Genomic DNA, 21543 nt, shown 5'->3' on the forward strand with positions numbered 1-21543 from the left:
TCCTCCACAACTAGACTGAAGAACAAAACGACAGCAACTTGTCTGTTCCCCTTCCCCCAATTCCCCAGCACTGTTCCCATCCCCCCAATTCCCCAATAATAAATAAATAAATAAATAAATAAATAAATAAAAGATCAATGAGATACCAAAATGCAGAACACTGACGACAGCAACTGCTGACAAAGATGTGGAGCAACGGGAACTCTCATACATTCCTGGTGGGAATGCAAACTGGTACAGCCATTTGGGAGGACAATATGGCGGTTTCTTACAAAGCTAAACATAGTCTTACTATACAATTCAGCAGTCATGCTCCTTGGTATTTACCCAAAGGAGTTGAAAACGTATACCCCCACACACATACACAGAAACCTGCACACAGCTGTGTATAGCAGCTTTATTCATAATTGCCCAAACGTGGAAGCAACCAAGATGTCCTGTAGTAGGTGAACGAATAAATAAATGGTGGTACTTCCAGACAATGGAATCTTCGCCACTCTGGTGGGGGACGTTGATAGTGGGGGAGACAATTTATGTGTGGGGGCAGGGGGTATCTGGGAAACCTCTGTATTTTCCTCTTCATTTTGCTGTGAACCTAAAGCTGCTCTTAAAAAAAAATAGTCTTAAGAAAAGAATTGGGGAATCCAGTGTCATTTCTGGACTCTAAATATTTTTTAATCCATTGGTAAGAGCTTAATGTTTTCTTTTTGAGTGATCATTGTCAAAAATTAGATAAGTAGAAATCAACAGAAAAAAAAACCTACCATTGGTTTTTCAGCGTGTGTTCTATGGATAACCCAGGAGTTTATCTCCTTCCAGGGCTCAGGCTGCTTCCCCTACAGGGTGACAGGTGGGCACACCCCTGGCAGTACATTTCCCTGAGCCTGGGGTCCTCAGTCTGGAATAACCCTTATTGGAGGTGAGAGAAGGGTGCAGCAGGGTGGCCCAGTGAGGTGTTGGGCCTCCAGGTTTCCCAGAATAGCCCAGGGTGGGCATTGACATAACAGGGTTCATTCTTTTGAACCCCCGCATCTGCTGTGACTTGCAGATAATCATCTTTATTTTTCCGAATGTCCAGTGAGTATTGGTTGGATCAGATGACAGACAGGCAGACTTATTCATACGACACACAGGCCCTGAAGGATAAACAATTCTCAGATAATGGGTAGTCTAAATCTACTCAGAGAAAGAGAAACATTTTCCTAAACTGCCCATGATTTGCAAAGCCATCCTCCCCACAAAGGAGCTAGTGTTGATGCTATTTCACAAAGCATCCCTTTTGTTCCTTGCAAATTGCGACTTTTGCAATCTGTGGGGAATAAGAAACAGTTTATACAGAAAACAAGGCAAGGCTTTAATCGGACTAGAGTATGAGAAGGTCACTTGCCTCCTCCTCTCTCCCTGTCTGGTGAGAAGGTGTGGCTTGTTCTTTCTCATTCAAGTGCAGTTTCCCCTTGATTGTGATTATGCTGTATACATAATTTCATATCCCCTTTTCTTGTTCAAGTGATAACACAATCCCCCAATGTTATACAAACTTCATAACTATCTAGATCTTTATGAGAGCAGGGGCCGTGTTCGTCGGCTCTGTCAATCTTCTACATGGTGTGCACTTGGCTTGGAGAGGGTGTCCAGGAAACGCTGTTGAGCTGAACTCAGCTATTGGCCATAGGTTGCTCACCTCAGGGTTATGTCATCATTTCTATAACTCTACTGGACAAACCAGTTGCTCCCAGCTCTTGGTTTCTATTGTAAATTCTGTGTAGATGTAAATCCTTACACGTGAATCATTTTCTCTTTATTTCAGGTTTTCCTGCTCAGATAGATGCCATGAAGTGAAATGTACTGGGTCAAAGGGTTTGCATATTTTTAAGGCTTTCAACACAAATCAACCCCACCCTCTGCTTCACCCAAGGCCTTTATTCAAATCAAATGAAGCAGAGGACATAAACAATCGTGTTAAGAACTTATGGGGTGCCTGGCTATGTAGTCAGCCCTCAGGAAATCCTCCCCGCTTTGAACAAGAGACACGCTCATTCACATACAGACACACACACAAATGTGCCTATAATTTGGGACGCAGACGTGCCCATTTCCTCCGTCCTGACCCTTTCACCTACATAGACTGTACGCTGTCCTGGGCTCCTCAAACACCAATGCCAGGCTTGTTAAACTTTGATGTGCACGAGAACCATAAAATGCAGGTTCTGACTCAGGAGGTCTTGGATGGGGCCAGAGATGCCAGATTTCTCAAGCTCTCATTCTGCCAATGCTGCTGGTCTGTGGACCCCGCCCTGGGTAACAGGCAGGTGTGCCACAAAGACACAACAGGCACATAGAAACACATGCAGGCACCAGTACAAACCCACACATGCGTTTACAGTTTCTCAGAAATGTCCTAGGAAATGGCACTCAGCCCTCCAACGGCATGGATCCTCGCTCCATGGGAAACCCGTAAGCACCTGCCCCAAACCGCAGAAAGGCCATGCTCTGTGGGTTTTATTGAAACACCCCCTGGTTCTTGCCAGGAGAGGAGGAGAAAGACAAAACAATGGCCAGTGTTTGGGCCATGCAAGGGTGGGGTGGGACAGAGAAGGACAGGATAATCTGGACACTCTCTCCTCGAAATAAGTGCTGCTCCCGTGACACGGGGCTTGGATTCCTCCTAAACGATCGGATCCAGACCTCTTTGGAACCTGGCAGCTGTTGCATTCCCAGTACCAAGCCTGGAATAGCAGCAACCTTCCCTCTCCGCCCAGCTTCTCAGCTGCCCGAGGGTCAGAAAAGCAGGGCGCCTCGGGGAGAAGAGCACTTTGGAGGGGCGGCTGTGGTTCTACTCCCACTGTTGATGTCCTGTGAAAATGTGGGCAAGACCCTTCCCTTTTCCGAGCCTCGGTCTCTCCATCTTTGCACTCGGGGCGGGACACATCATCAACTCTAATTTATTCTTACCCTCCTCTCCGCCACCTGCGACTCAGACATCTTGCTGACATTTTTGCATTTTGCTCAATTTATATTCCAGGGATCGTGTAATCCAGTCAGTATGATGTACAGATAGGGACACTGGGCCCCTTCAAAGAGAAAGCGCTGGTCCACATGTTTTAGGACTTCTGCCTCTCCCATCAGTAAACCTTGCAGCCCCCAGCCAGGAATTCCCCCAACGTGAGTCTGTCTCATGAAGAAGCCATCTACAACCTGTGCTTAAGACACTTAGGCCATTCCCCAATGAGAGAGTGTTTCAGCCACTTGAGAGAATGTTTGCATTTTCTTTGGGTGTGCATGTGTGCCCAGCTTTGAGATTTTTTTTTCAAGATTTTTTTTGGTCAGCTTTTTCATTGTCAGATGTAACTTCATATTTCAAATATAAATATTTTTATTTCCAACATACAGACATTGATATGTAATTTGTCGATATGTACATTTACATATATTTGAATCTATTGTCAAACTAACACAGGGAGAAAGCATCTAAAACATAAATATGCAACTGAATAAATTATCATAAAGCAAATCCCATGTCAGATCGAGATTTTTAAGATGTTTTTATTGACTTAGAAGCCCCAGAATGCCTTTTGCCAGACATAACCCCCTTCCTCAACCAAAGGGAACTAGTAAGCTGATTTTTGTGGTAAGCACTTCTTTGCTTTTAGTTATAGTTTGATTACATAATCATCATCCCCACAAACTATACTTTCGTTCGGCTGCTTTTGCACTTGATATAAATGTTATTAAACAGCCTGTATGCTTTCACTCACCGTTATAGTTTGACGTTCATCCACCCCATTGCGTGTAGCCGTGTATCACTCATTTACTTTTACATTCAGTCTGTGAATAGGCCAGACTTTTTCTTTCATTCTAGTACTGAGGGACAACAGGGCTGTTTCCAGACTTTGGCTATTTTGAAGGATGCTGCTATGATCATTTCTGCCCATTCTCTTGTACACACATGAATGCATTTACACTTGGTGTTTGCTGTATCATAGACTATGTGTTTTCTCAACTTTATTACCTCAGGAATTGTCCCAGCTTTCTCCCCCACCAGCAGTGAATGACAGCTCCAATTGCTCCTCAGCCTTGTGAAAAACAACGCAGTGTTGTCAAACGTTTCCGTGTTTGTCAATTTGGTGGATATGTAGTAGGGTCTCATTTGGGGTTCTCATTTGCATTTTTCTGATTAGTAATGATACTTGGGCATTTGCAATTCTTTTTTTTTGTGTGAGGAGGCTGTATTTGGTACATTTTTCTACCAGGTTGACTATTCTTTACTTATTTATTCATAGTTCTTTATATATATATATATATTCTGGATGTGAGCCCTGAGGTGGTGACATGCATTGCAAACAGCTCCTCCCACCTATGGCTGGCCTTTTCATTTTCTTAACAGTACCTTCTGTTAAACAGAAATTTTAAATGTATTGTAGTCAAATTTATCACTCCTTTTCTTTATTGCTATTATTTTTGTGTTCTCTCTAAATAATGTCTCTCTGCACTGAGGTCATGAAAACATTGTCCTACACTATATTCTAAAATCTTTATGGTTTTGCCTTTTATATTAAGTCTACAACCCAGTTGGAATTGGTTTCGCATGTAATGAGAGATAGTGATCAAATTTCTTGTATTTTTAAACTATGGAATTTGTCCCGGTGCCATTTATTGAAAAGACTCCCTTTTCCCTGCTGGTTTGCAAAACAACCTGTGACATACATCAAATTCCTGTATATGTAGGGGACTGTTTGAGGGTTCTTTATTCTATTCTATTTGTGCTAGATTTCAGTTTCTTACCTCTCAGCTCCAAATCCATCCTTCGTTGCTGGCCTGTAATATGGGAACATTCTCCCTTGCCAGCCAGCACAACGTCAATGTTTTGTCAGCCGTGAAAGAGGAAGGGTCTTCTCATCCTGGTTTTGGTGCGCTTTCTTTTTTCTTGCTGCTGTGCTGGTGGAGCTCACCCAGCAGGCGCGTTCACTGGAACCCCCACAGACAGCTCCCAGAAGAGTCCCAAGGACAACCAGCACGCTTCCTAAGTGTAAGTCCTGCAGGCTCCCCAGCTGCGGCCTGGTGACTTTCTGGAAACGGCTTCCCAGTTAGTTCAACAGCACCCCCAGCAGGCAGCTTCCCAGAGCATTTCTCCAGCACCCAAACGAGCCTCTGACCTTGGACTGTGGATCGTCAGCTCAGGTTTGGGACAACTCAGCCGGCTTCTCTGCCAAAAATGGGCTGCCACCACACCCTCTCCAATGAGCCTGAATCCTAACCTTTCACAGGGAATACACGCTCTTTTCCACACGTGTTCCTGGAGCACTTTAAGTCACACAAGCACTGGCTATTTGTCTCACAGTAATTGGCTGGGAGTTGGTGGGGTGGGGGGTGGTATTAAGCATCAGACATTGCTCATGGACCACTGGACACTTCCCAGGATTCTGATCTGGTGAGAGTAGAGCCACAGGTCTGAGATCTTGTACCTTTCACACTACACCCCCTGCTTCTTGGACCCAGCCCCTGCCCCAGCCTGAGCAGCAAGAATTATCTCCTCCCCATCCCCATGACCACCACCTCCTTCCTGAGACCTGTGCATCCCTTGTAGGTAAGATCTGGCTTTCCTCTAACATCAGGGTCTCAGTCAATGCAGGTGACCAGTTGTCCAGTGCTGACTGGCTGGGTGGCTGCCAACTGTCTGGTTATCTGAATGACTATTACCTGAAAAACTGACCACCTGACAGCTGCTTCACCAGCCAGACAGTGGCTCTTTCCTGCCCCAGGCAAGACTGTGAGGTCAACTACCAGGGAAGAAATAGAAGAAGTTGTCCTGGAAGGTGTCATCAGTCTGATAAGAAGGCCGTCTCCGGTGTTGATCTGAACCCTGAGCATCATGTGTGTGTGTGTGCGGGGGGGGGGGGGGGGGGGGGGGGGGTCCCATTAGCCTTGTAGGTGGAAAAGGGGAGGAGAGGTCAAGTGCAAAGATGCTGTTTAAATCTGGAACTGAAACTAGAGATGTGGACTCTCAGCTGAGACCTCGGGCAATGCACCCCTAATTCTCATATTCCTAGATTCTCTACTGATGGCATAATGCAGTTTCCTTCTCAAAAGTTCAGGTGACGTATCACTCGACCAACAGCATTTATTTCTTCCAAATATTTGCACCATTATATCCCCAGTGCCTATTCCGTGCCTGGAACATGAAAAGTGCTCACCAAAGGGGGAAAGCAGCTCGCCAGTCACTGTAATCAATATTTAGTGATAGAGTGTCATTTGTGATGTTAGAGGAATGCTTCCTACTGCAACATCCCCTACAGATCTCATGTGATAACAAAATATGGCTGCCGTATATTAAACCTATTCTATGTGCTAAGCAATCCACATAGATTGCCTCTAACTAACAAGAGAATGATCATTATCTCTAACTGCAAAGCCCAAGCTCTTGCCTCAAGACCATGTGTCTTCTTTTTTTTTTTTTAAGATTTTTATTGGGGAATTGGGGGGATGGGAACAGTGCTGGGGAATTGGGAACAGACAAGTTGCTGTCGCTTTGTTCTTCAGTCTAGTTGTGGAGGACGTTGCTTCACTGGCCCAAGTTGGCACCATCATTGCGAGGCAGATCAGTCGCCAGCTTCTGGACGGCCGCTCACTGCGGCTGCTGGCCACTCACGCTGGCTGCTGGCTACACACGGTAGCCCATGGCAACCCACTGCCACAGGGGCTGCAGCCTACGCCATCTCCAGAGATTCACGGCAGCCCAACTCCAGGTTGAGCTGTTGTTCAGCATCTTAGCTGTGGAGGGCAGTGTCACTGGCCCTCATATGTGGGATCCGAACCGGGGCCCTCTGGCGTCCCAAGCCAGTTCTTAACCATTGCGCCACTCGGCCGGCCCAAGGTGATCTCTTATCCATGGCCCGGGGCGCCAACGGCTATGGTCATACATGGGTTGTGTGAGGTCAGCCACCTCCGGATCTTTCACAATAGAAATACGTGCTTTCCCATACACGCTCTTGCAGCACTATATGTCACCTTAGCACTGGCCTATCTTCTTAAAGTTGTTTAAGGGGATTTGAGCATCTGGATACTTCAGGCCTTAATCACAACAGGAAAGACCAAAGCCATGGGCCAAGCCCATCATTGTATTTCTCTCCCACCACACCTGTTGGTGCAGCGGGGTCTGAGGATTGCCTTCAGGAATAAGCCACCCTCCTGTTGTCCAATGTTGGACTTTCCCTGACTGTATAACCCATAACTTTAGTCAGCTTCCGGTCTATTGGCTTCTAGCCAGTGTCATGAACTTATAACTATTGCCAAGTATCTTATTGCATAGATGTTAGTTTATTCATTCTTTTCCACACCTGATGCATGCTTTCAATCTGAACACTCACATTGCTCGATTCTGGAAAATCCTCTCCCACTACTTCTTTGAATATCTGTTCTGACTCTCTTTTCTCTCGTTCTAGAACTTGAGCTGTATGTAGGTCACACCCTCTTATTTTTTCCATATCCATCTGTTCTTGATCCATAGCTACCTGTTTTTATTTCATAACCTCTTCTCTTATTTTTATGAATATTATTCCTTGTATCCTCTCAAGGGGATTAAAATTCTTATTTCAGAGTTATTTGGGGGATTAGGCTGTTCTTTGCATTTTGTCTTTCTTGAACTCATCTAATTATTAAGTTTGTTGGCTACTGTTTCAAGGGATCGTTAGTCAAGATACTTGTATACATCTGGAACCCTCTTCTACTCACAATAGAGTTATTTTTCTCTCTATTGGTTTAAAAATAAATGAATAAGGTATAACAATGAAGCAATTATTATACCATGATTCACAGGCATTGCTCAGAAATGTAAATTTTACATGTGGTAAGACATAGAACACGAAATGATTACAAGGTACGTATGGGAAGTTTCTCTCTGTGCAAACATAGTACCAGCCGGCTATTTTGTTTAATGTTGCAGAGCAGAGAGGGATGTGCCCATGTAGCTGCCTCAAGGGCATTAGTGGAATTCAAATAGGTCTCACCACAACCAGTCACTTGTGTGTCAAGAGAGGTTAGGAAAGGGAGCACCTCCCTTCTTAAAAATAAAGTTATAAGAAAAACCCTCTATGCACCCCCAATTACTACCCAGTCCTCTAAAAGTGGATATCTGTTTGGATTTTTATGATGTTTGGATTTTTAGAAAATAAAAAGAAATCTCTCAGATAGAGGGGATGGAATAAAAAAAAGAGAGGACTGACTACCGTTTGAGGAGCAGACTCAAGGCAGAGCAAAAAACCCATTTTATTGGTCTCCTAGGGAGCTTGATTTTCTAAAACTTCAACCTCGTGGCTTGTATTCAATTAACCAAAATGAGCCCGAGTTCAACAAGAGAGTCTCCCTTGATTTTGTCAACTGACCAAAACAATTTGCTTTCCTAGTGTTATTTTCATGCACATGGGTTCCCATTCCAGCGTGAGGAATTGCCTCGAAGGGAAAATTTCTGTGTCCCTTCTCTGTGCCCACCCTTCCTGGTTTTGCGGTGGCCTCCCTGGAGCCCCCAAGATCCCTTGAGGCCAGAACCAGGTTTTATATTGGCAGCTCAGAGCCATCCTGACTCAGTTATAATTCGCTCCAAATCCTAAAACCATAGTAAGTATGTTAACACTGGAAGGGGTCTTGAAGACCATCTAGGCCAAAGCAGCCATCTCTCAGAGAAAGAAAACCAAGGCTCTGAGAGGCAGGGCCTTGCCGAAGTCACTTGCCAGGTGGTTGTCCCCACCACGGGCGCTCCCTAGAGCCTGGTCTGTAGTATCTTGTCCCGACCTGGCTCCTGGAATGCAGCTGAGGCTTCTCCAACACTTCCTCTTAAGCCTTGTTTAGTTATTCCGTCCCTCAAAAATGCCTACTAAGTACCTGGCATTGTGGTGGACACTCAGGATGCAACTGTGAATAAGCATTCGGATGCAAGGCGGCTCAGAGGTGGACTGTGGAATCAGAATGGCCTGAATTCAAAGCCTGCCTCTGCAATTTGTTTCCTGTGTGATCTTCAACAAATCAGGAGGCATCTGTTATTTTCAGGACCCTATGTAAAATGACATAATCATTTCATCCCTTAGTTAGGGCTACTATGAGTAGCAAATGACAAGACAGTCATAAAGCACCCAGCTCAGTGTCTGGCATACAGAGAGTCAAAAATAGTTCTCATTATTATCACAGTTCGCTTCCTGCCCACTCTCGGGCTCAGAGGGGACTCCAGGCTCATCTGTCACCTCACATACTCATCTCTGGGGAGGTTTTGCTCAGGCCAGTTGACCATCAGCCCAGTCTGGTCCTGTTCACTCTATCTAAGTCTGCAGTTGTCTCTCTACTGGCCTAGCAGATGCCATCTTTAACCTTGACTGGAGTCCCTCTGCTCCCTGCCCCATCCTCTCTGAACTGGCAGCTTAAGACCTGAAGTCTTGCCGTGTCCCTGACTCACTATGTAGTCCCAACCAAGGCACTGCCCCTCTCTGAGCCTTACGTCCTCACCAGTACAAAGAGTGTGTTGGGTTAGGTAATGGTGAAGACCCCTCCTAGAACTCACACTCCTAGATCTCCAGGAAACACCACGCTCTCTGCGTCCTCCCAGGGCCCAGATTCAGGATGGCGGACTCTCAGTGGAGGTCATGCTCATGGGCCTACATTAGCCAGTTCTAAGGAGGTTTCTTCAAGGCAAGAGGGAAGGAGGGCCCCTTCTTAAATGAGGCTATTTTAGCTAACCTCTGACTCTACTTGGCCCCGAGGCTCTATGCCTCTCCTAGGGTTTCTTTATCTGAGGTCCAAGGATTCCTAATGGGAGCTATAACCCTCAGGAAATTATATGCAAATATCATGTGCACTTTTCAGAGGAGTTCCTACTTCGATATCTTTCATCAGAATCTCCAAATGGTTTGGATTCCAGAAAGGTTCAGACCCATTTCTGGAAGTCTAGCTTGTGCCACTTATCTCTTAACCTCTGATCTCCTTGTCTGTGTCAGATGTTCATCTGCTGTTGCCCAACCTTCCCTTTCTTCTTTGCTCTGGGTTGTAATTACCTGTTAACTTATAGCTCCTGCACTGAACTGAGAGCCCCTTGAGAGTAGAAATTGTATCAATCTTATTTATCTCTGTAGTCCTAGTAACCTAACACAACACCCAGCATAGAGTAAGCACTCAGTAATTATGGGTGTCGACTTCACAAATGCAGGGACCTTTGTTGTCTGGTTCATATCTTTATTTTAGGTGCAAGGCATACGACCTGACACATGGTCAATGCTTGGAAAACATTAGATGCAGACAATGATTTGTGGAATGAGTGAACGAGAGAATGGATCCACTCAGGAAGAGGCCATTCCACCCTCCATCTGTACGTGTCCCTGACTCCCCAGACCATGCCTAGGGAATTATATAGTTGTCTTTATTTTTAACTAAAAAGGGTCTTAAAAAATGCTTACTTATGCTGTGCTTGGCTTAAAAGATTGGGGAATCCACCCCTTACTCCCCCAGGTCTGAGGTCAGAAGACTGGGAGAATGGCCAGATGCTTTCATGGTGGTGGTGGCCACAGTGAAGGAACCTCTGCAAAGCTGAACAAGAAAGAAAAAGATGAGGCAAGAGGGAAAACAAGGAAAGACCAGATCATACAAATCCTCCTCAGTGATCAGCGGGTGACAGATGTGACAGCAAGATCTCCTCCTACACAGGCGACAACTGGGTGGCCCAGCCACTCCCTGATTGGGGTTTCCCCACCTAAACCATTCCTGATGTGCACTTTTGACCTTTATTTTCACAGTGATGGTATGTCCTAGGAATATGATTCTATGTAGACTGGTAAGGGGGTGCTTCTCCTCGGGGGCAAAATTCCTACAGGTAGGAGTTTGAGATCTTAGGGAAAATGAGACCTGGAGTCTGAGACAAAGGCAGCAATGGTCTGCCAATGCAGTAGAAGATGAGAGAACAGACTGATAATGGTAGAGTGTGAATGCCTTCCCACCGATAACCCCCTCCAGAAATGATTCGTGAAGATGTCAGAAATATACCAGGGCATTTCTGACAATCCCTCAAGGGCTGAGGAGAAGGCATCCCATTTACCAAATTGCTAAAAGAGCAAGCTTCAATTACAGATAAATATAGATATGTAGATATAGATAAAGATTCCACCCCCACCCCCAACAATCCCAGCCCTAGATAGCTACTGATCTACTTTCTTTCACTTTAGATTACTTTTATCTGCTCTAGAATTTCAGAAATATGGAATCTTATTATACGTAATCTTTTATGTCTGGTTTCTTTGGTTCAACATAAGGTTTTTGAGATTCATCTATGTTGTTGCTTGTGTCGGTAGTCTATTCCCTTTTATCGCTAAGTAATATTCCATTACATGAATATGCCACAATCTGTTTATCCATTCTGACTGGCTCTCTTTGGCCCCGTTACAAAAAGAAGGCAAGCTCTAGGATCAGACCATGCTGGGGTCTAACTCCCCATGCTGTCACTCACTTAATCCTCACAGCAATCTTATGGAATTAGGTACTTTTATGGTCCTATTATACAGATGAGAAAACTGAGGCACAGAGGCATGTTCCATTAAGATTTCTGTGGCAACATCTGCCACCAAAGGAGAGGACCACTCAAAGAAGCATCACTGTAGTTTTTTTGAAACAGATGATGGAGACCAGCACTTGACAGCTGCACTGTGCACCAAAAAAAACAACAGTAAGACCAGTGACCATCGTGGGCTAAAGACAAGGCTATTTCTCTGAGCGAGTGGTTCTACTGAACTTCAAGGTGGAGAATTCCCCCACTAGGAAGGATTGGTCAGATACAGGGAAGAAAGAAAACAAGAACCATCTTGTACATGTAGATATACATGTCCGGCCATAGGAAAAATATCTCCCCGATAGAGCAATAAGCGAAAAGAACAAGCTTCATGTAATGTGTAGAGTATGCTTCCATTTTTTTTAAAAAGAAAATTATAAAAATACAAACTGAAATCACTAATGCTTACACAGCGCTCCCCCCATGCCAAGCACCGACTGCTTTACTTGAATTCATTTATCTAATTCTCACAACAATTCTGTGAGGTCAGTGCTACTATTAACCTCATTTTACAGGTGAGGAAACTGAGGTGACCTGTCCAACTTATTCGGCAAATAAGAAGCAAGCCTGGAATTTGAACCCAAGCGAGCTGGCTTCAGAGCACTGCACTAGCTGCCTCTGCCTCTATAAGCACCATGGAAAGGTCTGGAAAGAATCACAAGAAACCATGGTTCAATGGTTACCTCTGGGGAATGGGATTAGGAGAGCCAGGGGATTTTGTTTTTTTTCACTTGATACCCTCTGCTTTATTTGAGTGGTATTTTAACCGTGAGTGTGAATTGCTTTTATAAAAAAGAATTCTAATACAAAGGTTTTATTTATCAGGTTTTTAAAAAGATTTATGTATGTGGAGCTAAAAACTGAACCTGTCCTGGGGGGAGGAGAGCTAGGGAGGACAGTGAACATTGACACCTTCCCGCCTGCCATCAAAGAGCTGTCGGGGTGAGGGGGGCGGGCACTTGTGGGGGGCTGCGAATGAGAACAAAGAAGAGCAGGTGAATGTCATTAGTCTTCCACAGTTGCTCTCAAACTTGGGTGTGCATCACCACCACCTGGAGGGCCTGTGAAAACACAAATCACGGGGCTCCACCCCCAGAGCTGTGAAGCTGAGAGCTGAGGGGGTGGGGGTGGAGGGGTGCCGCTGAGCACGTGCATTCCCGACAGGTTCCAAGGTGACGCTGAGGCAGCTGGTCCCGGACCTCACTCAGTACCACTGCTCTGCCCTTCTCTAATGGGCAGCATTTTGAATGTATGAAGCATTTGATCATCACCTAGTCTCACCCGATCCTCCCCCGCTGTCCTGAGAGAGAAGGGGACAGGCCAGGGAGGGGCAGCTACACCCACTTCATTGCTAAGGCAGCCAAGAGGCAGGAGAGGGGCAAACCCAGCAGCCTGCAAAGCCCCAATTATCTGCCCTCTGCACCCTTTCCATCTGCCACCAGCTCCCGCCGTGCCACCCCACTCACTAAATCCCAGCCTCACAGGCCTTCTGCCCACCGTGGAATCACCGAGCCAGCGAGTTTCCACCCGTCACCGGCCCTGCGTTCGCACTCTCTCTCCTTGGAACTCTGGAAAGCTGTGTGACACCTTCTCATTCAGACCCTCAGCTCAAATATCACCTCCTGAAAGGGTCTCCCCTGACCACTCCATCCGAAGTCATCACCTCTCCCCTCTCCAGGTACTCTCAACACGGACGCTGTCCGGTACAGTAGCCAGCAAGCCACATGGAACTTTTTCACAATTAATTAAATTAGTCAATTAATTAATTAAAATAATATTTTACATTCAGTTCCTCGATCGCATTAGCCACCTTTCAAGTGCCCAGTAGCCACATGCTGGCTGCTGTTTTGGGAAACGCAGATGTAGACGTTCCTGTCATTACAGAAATCCTGTTGGATAGCACTGCTCTCTTAATAGAGCACTATACTCGATTTTATCAACTTCCTAGTATTTATCACTACCCGGAACCTTATTTACTTGCTTGTTTGCTGTCTGCCTTCCCCTCCTAGAATGTAAGTTGAAGACAGAGAGTATGATTCTCTTTTTCACCATCGTAACCCCAGTGTCTATATAGCACAATACTTAAAATATCTCCAAAATAGACATTCAAGAAATACTCACTGGGCAGGCATTTTTGAGCATCTGCCAAGGTTAGGGATAGGTGCTCTCTAGCAGGGGATGGAGGACACCCTGAGGTTTCCTTGTTCACGTGGAAGAAAATGGACCTGGACTATCATATGCGTATTGTAGTGATGGCATTGTTACCTTTATCTGCCTGCTTCATTCATCCCCACCCCCACCCACCTCAGCTGCTGGGACGCTTCGCCCCCATGCACTTCCCTGGGGATGAGACACTCAGGTGAGCCACAGATGGTATATATTCTCCACTTCAGGAAAAAAAATCACCTTGGGCCTGGGAGAGGGCAGAGCGAAGGGTGGGGTGGGGTGGGGTGGGGTGGGGTGGGGACAGGACAGCCCAGGGCCAGATGAAGAGCAGAAAGAAACAGTGGCTCACGGACCGGGAGTTTTAAATGTGCTTGAGCTACCCCTGAAGGAAGAACCAGCGCTCTGCCCCCTCATCTCTTCCAAACCTTGGACTTTGCTTTTGCCTGCCCCTTAAATTTCCTAGTAAAAATCCCAATTTGTCCCTGATGAACTGAAGGGTAGGAGCGTGAACGGGACATACTCTGGGATCGGTGACACCTGGGTTCGAATCCTAGTTTTGAAGCTTTGTGGCTGTGAGCAACGGGTCTCTTTGAAACATGGTTTTCCCTTCTATAGGTTGAGGGGTTTAAACAAGACAATGAGGGTGTGAGGCATACCATAGTTCCTGGCACGCTGTAGGTGTTTCGTAATTGATGGTTTGCTTTTCTCCCTTTTCTTACCATTATAAGTCCAAAGAACCAGGAGGAGAGTCGATAACCCTTGGAGACAGCAGCTGTGCCAGCTGAAGAAACTGAAAAGAGCTGTGAACAATTGCAGAATATAAGGATAGAAAGGCCAAAAACATGGAGAAACAGAAAGCCAGAGAACACGGGTGAAATTCGGAAAGGGAGTCAGGGTGACTGGCTGAGGTTGCAGGCCCTTCCTGTCCTGGGTTTTCCGCCGGGGAACATGTCTAGCACACGTTACCAAGTCGAAGAAACAGCTCCATGAGTGAAAACTCTGCCAACCACTGCGGAAGACACTGGCCTTTTAAATATTCAAATCGCCAGGGAACAAGCGTGCTGAGGGTGCTGTGTTCCCCCCAGGAGAGCTGAGCTCAAGAGCCCCCCCAAAATGTACGTGCTCTGTGACCAGTCTCATCAGGTTCTGGACATCAGGAGGCCCAGGCCCAGTGTCTGCTCCGGCTCTGTTGCCCTCTCTCTTTCTTGGCGATGTCACTCTACCCCCACTGTTACTTGGATTCTTTCTGTTCTTGGGTTAATGGATGTTTGTTTTTCTGAACCGATGAGTCCTTTGAAAGTCTTCTATCCTTTGAAGTAGGAGGGGGTGTAAACAAAGAAGCAAGGGCTAGCTACCCAGATATGTGGGACATTCTTTCCTATCCAAGAAGGAAAAGGGGGTAAGAGGAAAGGGAAATGAAATAAAGGGAACTGAGGGATGGGCAAGGGAACCAGCACCTGTCAACACACACAGCTGGGAAGCCGTAGGGCTGGTCTGCAAAGCCAGGAGCCTGTGCTCAATACCTAAGGAACAGTAGTAGCTACTAGCATGAGGTGGTGGGGTCTGCCAGAGTGGGGATGGAGGGGTGAGAAGGGGGAGGAGAGCCTGATGGAGAAGAACAGCCCTGGCTCATGTGTCCAAGTGCCAGATGCCAAGTGCCTGAAAGGACTGGGACCCAACTCCAAATCAGAGCTCCAGGCGCCCTCCAGTGGCCATTAGGGATATTGCAGGAGAAAACAGCAGATGAGAAAAGAAACCCTAGATAAAGTTGTCCCGGTCCGCGCCAGGGAGGAGGCAGAGAGGGAACCTCACCTTTGCCCTCAGGTGCCCCACCATCAGTTCAGAACCCCATTCCAATCAGAATCTCCCCCCTACCTCTCCTCCCCGCTACTGCCTGTTCCAGCTGGGGTTCTCTCACTGTGTGACCTTGGGCCTGCAGCTCTGCCCTCTAGGCCTTGGTTTCCCGACTGTAAAATAAAGCGGCTGGGCAGATGAAGTCATAAGCCAGGTACTGTGCTTATTAGCACCTGAGCTCATCTGACCCTCAAGTCCAGGTAAGATTTCAATCATCCTGTCCCCCCATACTCCAGTCACTCCTGAACACCCATGTTCCCGCTTCAGTCACCTGTGAAAAACCCCGTGGCCACCTGCAGAAATTCCGGCCACAGGTTAAGGCTTGGCTGGAAGGTCTGTAACATGGGATGATAAGGGCAATAATTCCTCCCTCACCAGGTTGTTGAGAGGATAACATGAAAATGCCTGCAAATCACTTAGAGTAATACCCAAGAGTAAATATATTAGCTATTTTTATAATGATTAACAGCTACCATTAATTGAGGGCCTCAGATGGACCAGGCACAATGTCAGATGCTTTAGAATAATTCTCACCATCACTCTTGGGGTAACAATTTCAATCCCCGTTTTACAGAGATGGAAACAAACCCAGAGTAATTTTCCCCAGTTACTCTATGACTGGAAGCATTTTAATCTTTGTATTTTCTTACATGCACTTGGGGAATGGTTACCAGATTGTGCTCTTTACCCATAGGGGATGGTTTTTTAGCTTTTAGTTTTTGTTTTTTGGAGGGAGCGGGGGGGGGGGGGGGGGGGGCAGAGAGTGGGGCACAGGTCCTGACTGATACTTTTCTTCCTACCTAGTGTAGAAGGCAGATAAAATCCAGGTGAAACTCATCTATCTGCCCCCACCCTGTCCATTTAGGGGTTCAATTACTGCCTCCCGCTTCCTCACCAACTCCCCCACCCAGTTCTAGCAGCTTTTCAGCCAGGTTTGGGGGCACCATGAGATAGGCAGGGCCAGAGAGCAAAGCGTCAGATCCGCAGGGGGATGGAGGGGTGCAGACTTGCACAGACCCCAGGGTTCCCGTGAAGCCCCTTTTCTTCCCGCAGCCGGCAGAAGGAGCCGTCTGTTCTCGGCTGAATAAACAAGGAGGGGGAAGCGGTGCCCGGTCCCCTGCCCCCCAGCCCGACCCCCGCACAATGCGCCTTTCTCAGAGGAGACGCCGCCCGGGCGCCGCCGCAGCGCGCTCCGTCTGGCCTCCCCTCCCCCTGGCGGCACAGCAAGACCCACAAACCGACCCCGTGGAAACCAGATTTTTTTTTTTTTTTAAGAAAAAGAAAACAAAAAAAGAAATCCAAGAAAGATCTGAGCGCAGCACGCGGCAAGGGCGTGCGGACCTGGCACACGTCCCCTCTGTCCCCCGCAGTCCGGCTTGTGGTCCAGGCGAGGCCAGCTCGAGCACAGCGCTGGGAGCCCGCCAGCGCCTGGTCCCCAACAGCCGGAGCCGAAGGGGCCCAGGCTCAGCCCGCCCCCGGCTCCCAACGGCGCACAAGGGGGCACAGTCCGCGGGTCTGCGTCTCTGTCCGAGTCGCCACGGTGGTCCTCACTTATGAGTGGCCAGCTGATTCTCCAGATCCTCCAAGCGCGCCATCAGCTGGGCGAGTGAGACGTTAAGGAAGCTGTTGGGTTTCACGGGACCCCCTTCCCTTCCCTTCAGCCGGCGCCCCCAACCCCAAAGGATATGGTTCTGAGTCAGACTCTCGAGCGCCCCCAGCGTTCGGCCCTGGAACTCCACCAGGCTTTCGCATTCGCAGGGACTCCGAAGCTCTGTCCCCGCGCTGATGCCCTCCTCTGCCAGCCGGTCACAGACAGTGGGGAAATGAAAATCTGCAGGAGGACCAGCTGGCCCTGGCCAAGGCCCTCTGATGTACCTCTCCCCAGACTATGGTTAAGTGTATGGGCTTTGGATTCAGACAGACGTGGGATGAGTACCAGCTCTGTAGCTGTGAGATACTGAAAACTTCTTTCAACTTTTCTAAGCCTTAGTTTCCTCGTCTGTAAAAATGGTTACAATGAGAAATCCTATTCATTGGGTGGTGCTGAGGATTCTAACGTGTGTGTGTGCGCGCGCGTGTGTGTAGAGTGTTATCAAACCTTGATGCTCATTGGAATCCCAGATCTTGTTAAAATAGATTTGTATTCAGAAGGGAGAAGGAGCTGACACTGTACATTTCTAATAAGCTCCCAAGTGCTGCTGACGCTGCTGGTCGGAGGGCCACACTTTGAGTGGCAAGAGTTCCCAGCAGCACTCTCCAAGTGAAATTTTATGCAGTGATGAAAACGTTGTGTATCTGCTGTGCCCAGTATGATGAGCACAAGCCATATGTGGCTATTTAACACTTGAAATGTGGCTAGTGTGACGGAAGAACTAAAATGTTTATTGTAATTAGTTTAGCACCTTGTTGAAGAGAGCAGATCTACAGCGCTGCCTGGCACAAGTAAATACCCGATCGTGTATTTCAACCAGACCAGTGTTTCTCAAAGTGTGGCCCCTGGACCAGACGCATCAGCATCATCTGGAAAGTTACTAGAAATACAAATTATCAGACTCCACCCCACACCTACTGAATCACAAACTCTGGGGTTGGAGTCCAGCATTTTGTGTTTTAACCAACCCTCCAGATGAGTCTGAAGCACACTAACGTTTAAGAACCGCTGATCCAAGTCTCTCTCTCTCTTCACACAGTTCTACATCTGTGAAATCAAAATAAGTGCCTTACAATTAAATTTGGCACCTGTTTTTTTCTTCGCAGTATAGAAAACAATGGTGACTCTTACAGCGGATGGCATCTTAGGTTCACTGACATTCTGTACACATGTTTAATATGACAGCACAATGCCTGCCACTTGGCTGTTATGATTTAAAAGTAATTTCTTAGTCTTGTGTGTACCTTTAGCAAACTGCTGTATGTCATGTCATTAATGGTACTGATAACAGTCCTGCAAAGTCTCCTGATTTTGCAGATGAGGCCCAAGGTCCAGAGAGCCGGGAGGACCCTGCCCAAGGCCATACAGTCAATTGGTGAAAAGCTTCAACCGCAGAGCCGATTTCTCTTAGAATTCTATAGCTAGAGGCAACCTTGGGCAGCCAGCATCCTCCCCTTTATAGAAGAGGGAAGTTAAGGTAGGGGTGAACGTTAAATGACTTGTTCAAAGTCACACTGTAGGGGACATAAGAGTCAGGATAGGAAGGGCCCTGAAGGAGCAGCTAATCCAGTATCTCCACAATATTCTAATTATTAGAATTAGCCTGGAGGGGGGGCGTGCCTGTATATATATTGTATATGCATATACATACACATATGTATAGAGATACCATATGTATATATGTGTGTGTGCTTGTTTGTTTATTTAAATATAGATTTCTCTATTTACTTATCTATTTAAGTATAGATGCACCAGGCCCGGCCCAGCCCACTGAACCTCATTCTAGAAGTAGGGCCTGATAATCTGAAAGAAGAGTCATATTTTAGGCCTGGCTTAGAGGCTAAAGACTCTGTAGTAAAAGTTACCCCCGAGAAATCCCCTGTATCACCTATAAAGTACAGTACACACGTTTAACAGCCCATTTCTCCTCCACAGATAGCATTGGTCCCTTTTTTCTCAGCTGAGCACCAGACAAAGTAGATGGATTGAATTTATGGGCTACATTGTTAGAAGAAGAAAAAATAATACATAGCTCTGTGTACTTGAATCACACTCAGTCCTGCCACTTTGCCAGGCTTGTAAAGTTGAATTCCAACAAGTTAATGGAATATATAATGTGACTCCACTTAGAAATGCTGTTTGGCATTCCTTTGAAAAATTTTCCCCAAATTATTCTGAACACCCACTGATCTGGGAGACAGATAGCCTAGTTTAATGCTTCTTAATCTTTAATATACATACGAATCCCCTGAGGGTCTTGTTCAAGTGCAAAATCTGACTCATTGGGTAGGTCTTGTTCAAGTGCAAAATCTGACTCATTGGGTAGGGAAATGCTGCAACCCTGCCGCTGGTCCACGGACCACACTTTAAGTAACAAGGTTCTGTCTAGGGAGTCCATCCCCAGGCTATAACTCTGCGAAGTGGGTGGGGGTGAATAGGAAGGGGAGATATGGGAGGGTCGGCAATGAGAGAAGGGAAGGGGACCTGAGACAGATGTGCTCACCCGGGCAGATGCTGCCTTTGAGGTTCTCCAGCAGGTGTGTCATGGTGTTGAAGTCGGGGGAGTAGGACACATGCAGCTCCGCGGGTTCCGAGGCGATCTCACGCAGCTCCTCCTCCACGGCCTTGCCCACGCCCACGGCGTACATGACAATGCCTACCCGGCCAAGGGACACATGGGGCGCCTTAGGCCTCAGGAAAGCCTCTTTCAACCCACTCCCTGCTTCCAACCCAACCCCAGGCCAGTGCATCCCGCGCCAAGCCCACCTTCCTCCTTGGCCCGCGCCGCCCATACTGAGATGTCATCCTGGGAGCGGCCGTCGGTGAAGACCAGGCCCACGCGAGGCACGTTGAGGACACGGGGCCGCGCGCCTTGCGCCTCGGAGAAGCTGTGTTCCACCATGTGGCGCAGTGCCAGCCCAGTCATGGTACCACGCTCCATGTACTCTATGGCCAGGACAGCCTGCTTCACCTCCGCGGCAGTGCCATAGCGGCCCAGCGGGAACTCGGTGCGTACCCGGCTCGAGAATTGCACCAGCCCTATTCGCGTGCCCTCAGGAGACACGTCCAGGAAGTCCACGATCTGGTTCACAAAGCGCTTCACCAGCTCGAAATTCTGCGGGCGCACGCTCTTGGAGCCATCGACGAGCAGAACTAGGTCCACGTGGCCTTCCCTGCATCCTATACAGTGAAGAGAAGGACTCCGATGGAGAGACCAGAACCGTGGCTGGCACCAGCCATCTACGCATCTGGTCCTTCATTCGCAAACGCTTATTATATAACAGACACCATGTGTAAAGTCCTTCCTATGCCAGGCACTGTGCTAATGGAATGATGTATTATTATTATCAGCAGCATCATTATAACCTTTGCCATTTATTGAGTGCTTAGTACAAGCCAGGCAATTGCTAAAAGCATCTTTTTAATAATAATAATAATAATAATAATAACAACCGCCACAATAGCTACCATTTATTGATCATCTACTATGTATCAGACAAAATTCTAAATACTTTACCACTATTAACAATCCTAAATAAAAACAAAAATATTATTGACAGCTTACCGCCAGGCCCTGGGCTAGGTGCTTTATATAGTTTTTTCTCACTCCTCCCAAGAACTTTGGGGATTATACCCATTTTCTATAATCTGAGGTTCTGAAGGATAAAGTGATTTGCTCTGGATTCTAGAGCCAGTAGTAGTAGCTGAGCCAGGATTTGAAACCAGGTCTGTCTGACTCCAAAACCCAAGCTCCTGATCATTCTACAATATAGCCTCTCCTGTCCTCAGCCAGGGACTTTGCTAGGCCCTGAAGGGGGTTCCACAATAAATGAAACATAATCCTGATCCATAAGGAAATCGGGATAGAGCAGAGTAGTCAGACATGCCACATGCTACAGTCAAGGAAAGTTCTAGAATAGATGGGCATGCAGGGAGCCCAAGGTAGGAATAATTCATTCTTCCTGGAGTTGGTGAGGAAGGCTGCATGGTGGTGGTGACATTTGATTTGGTCTTCAAGGATGAGTAGGAGTTCTCCAAGGCAGAAAGGGACATTCTAGGTGGTGGGAGCAGCCTGTGCAGAGGCATGGAAGCTGGGAGCTCTCGACACATTTGGGAATGGACAGGCCAGTACGGTTAAAACGTTCACGTGTGGCACAAGCCAGGCTGATGGGTTGACTGAAACTAGACTGTGATGAGCTAAAGCAGTGGTTCCAAAATTTTTACCACAACCCACATTTTTTTTAAAAGTAGTAACAATAATAATACATCATGACATACTTCATATGTTCACTACAAT

General features: G+C 47.0%; 1 protein-coding gene and 1 long non-coding RNA gene across 2 annotated transcripts in view; both read right to left on the reverse strand.

Moving 5' to 3' along the window:
* The window catches only part of LOC109379913 (uncharacterized), a 19535-nt gene extending 14516 nt beyond the window's left edge, over window positions 1–5019 (reverse strand). Inside the window, exon 1 of the long non-coding RNA XR_002123305.1 lies at window positions 4783–5019. This is a non-coding gene — a long non-coding RNA (uncharacterized LOC109379913). The remainder of the gene's footprint in view (window positions 1–4782) is intronic.
* Window positions 5020–16845: 11826 nt separating this feature from the next.
* MATN4 (matrilin 4) overlaps window positions 16846–21543 on the reverse strand; it is a 12935-nt gene continuing 8237 nt past the window's right edge. The window contains exons 7-11 of the mRNA XM_019637044.1: window positions 20529–20551; window positions 20013–20494; window positions 19750–19902; window positions 17283–17390; window positions 16846–17201 (exon numbers count right to left, since the gene is read on the reverse strand). Coding sequence (XP_019492589.1) covers window positions 17143–17201; window positions 17283–17390; window positions 19750–19902; window positions 20013–20494; window positions 20529–20551 — 825 coding nt within the window. The 3' untranslated portion in view covers window positions 16846–17142. The remainder of the gene's footprint in view (window positions 17202–17282; window positions 17391–19749; window positions 19903–20012; window positions 20495–20528; window positions 20552–21543) is intronic.

The sequence above is a fragment of the Hipposideros armiger genome, unplaced genomic scaffold (genome assembly GCF_001890085.2).
Source record: "Hipposideros armiger isolate ML-2016 unplaced genomic scaffold, ASM189008v1 scaffold_31, whole genome shotgun sequence".
Taxonomy (NCBI): domain Eukaryota; kingdom Metazoa; phylum Chordata; class Mammalia; order Chiroptera; family Hipposideridae; genus Hipposideros; species Hipposideros armiger.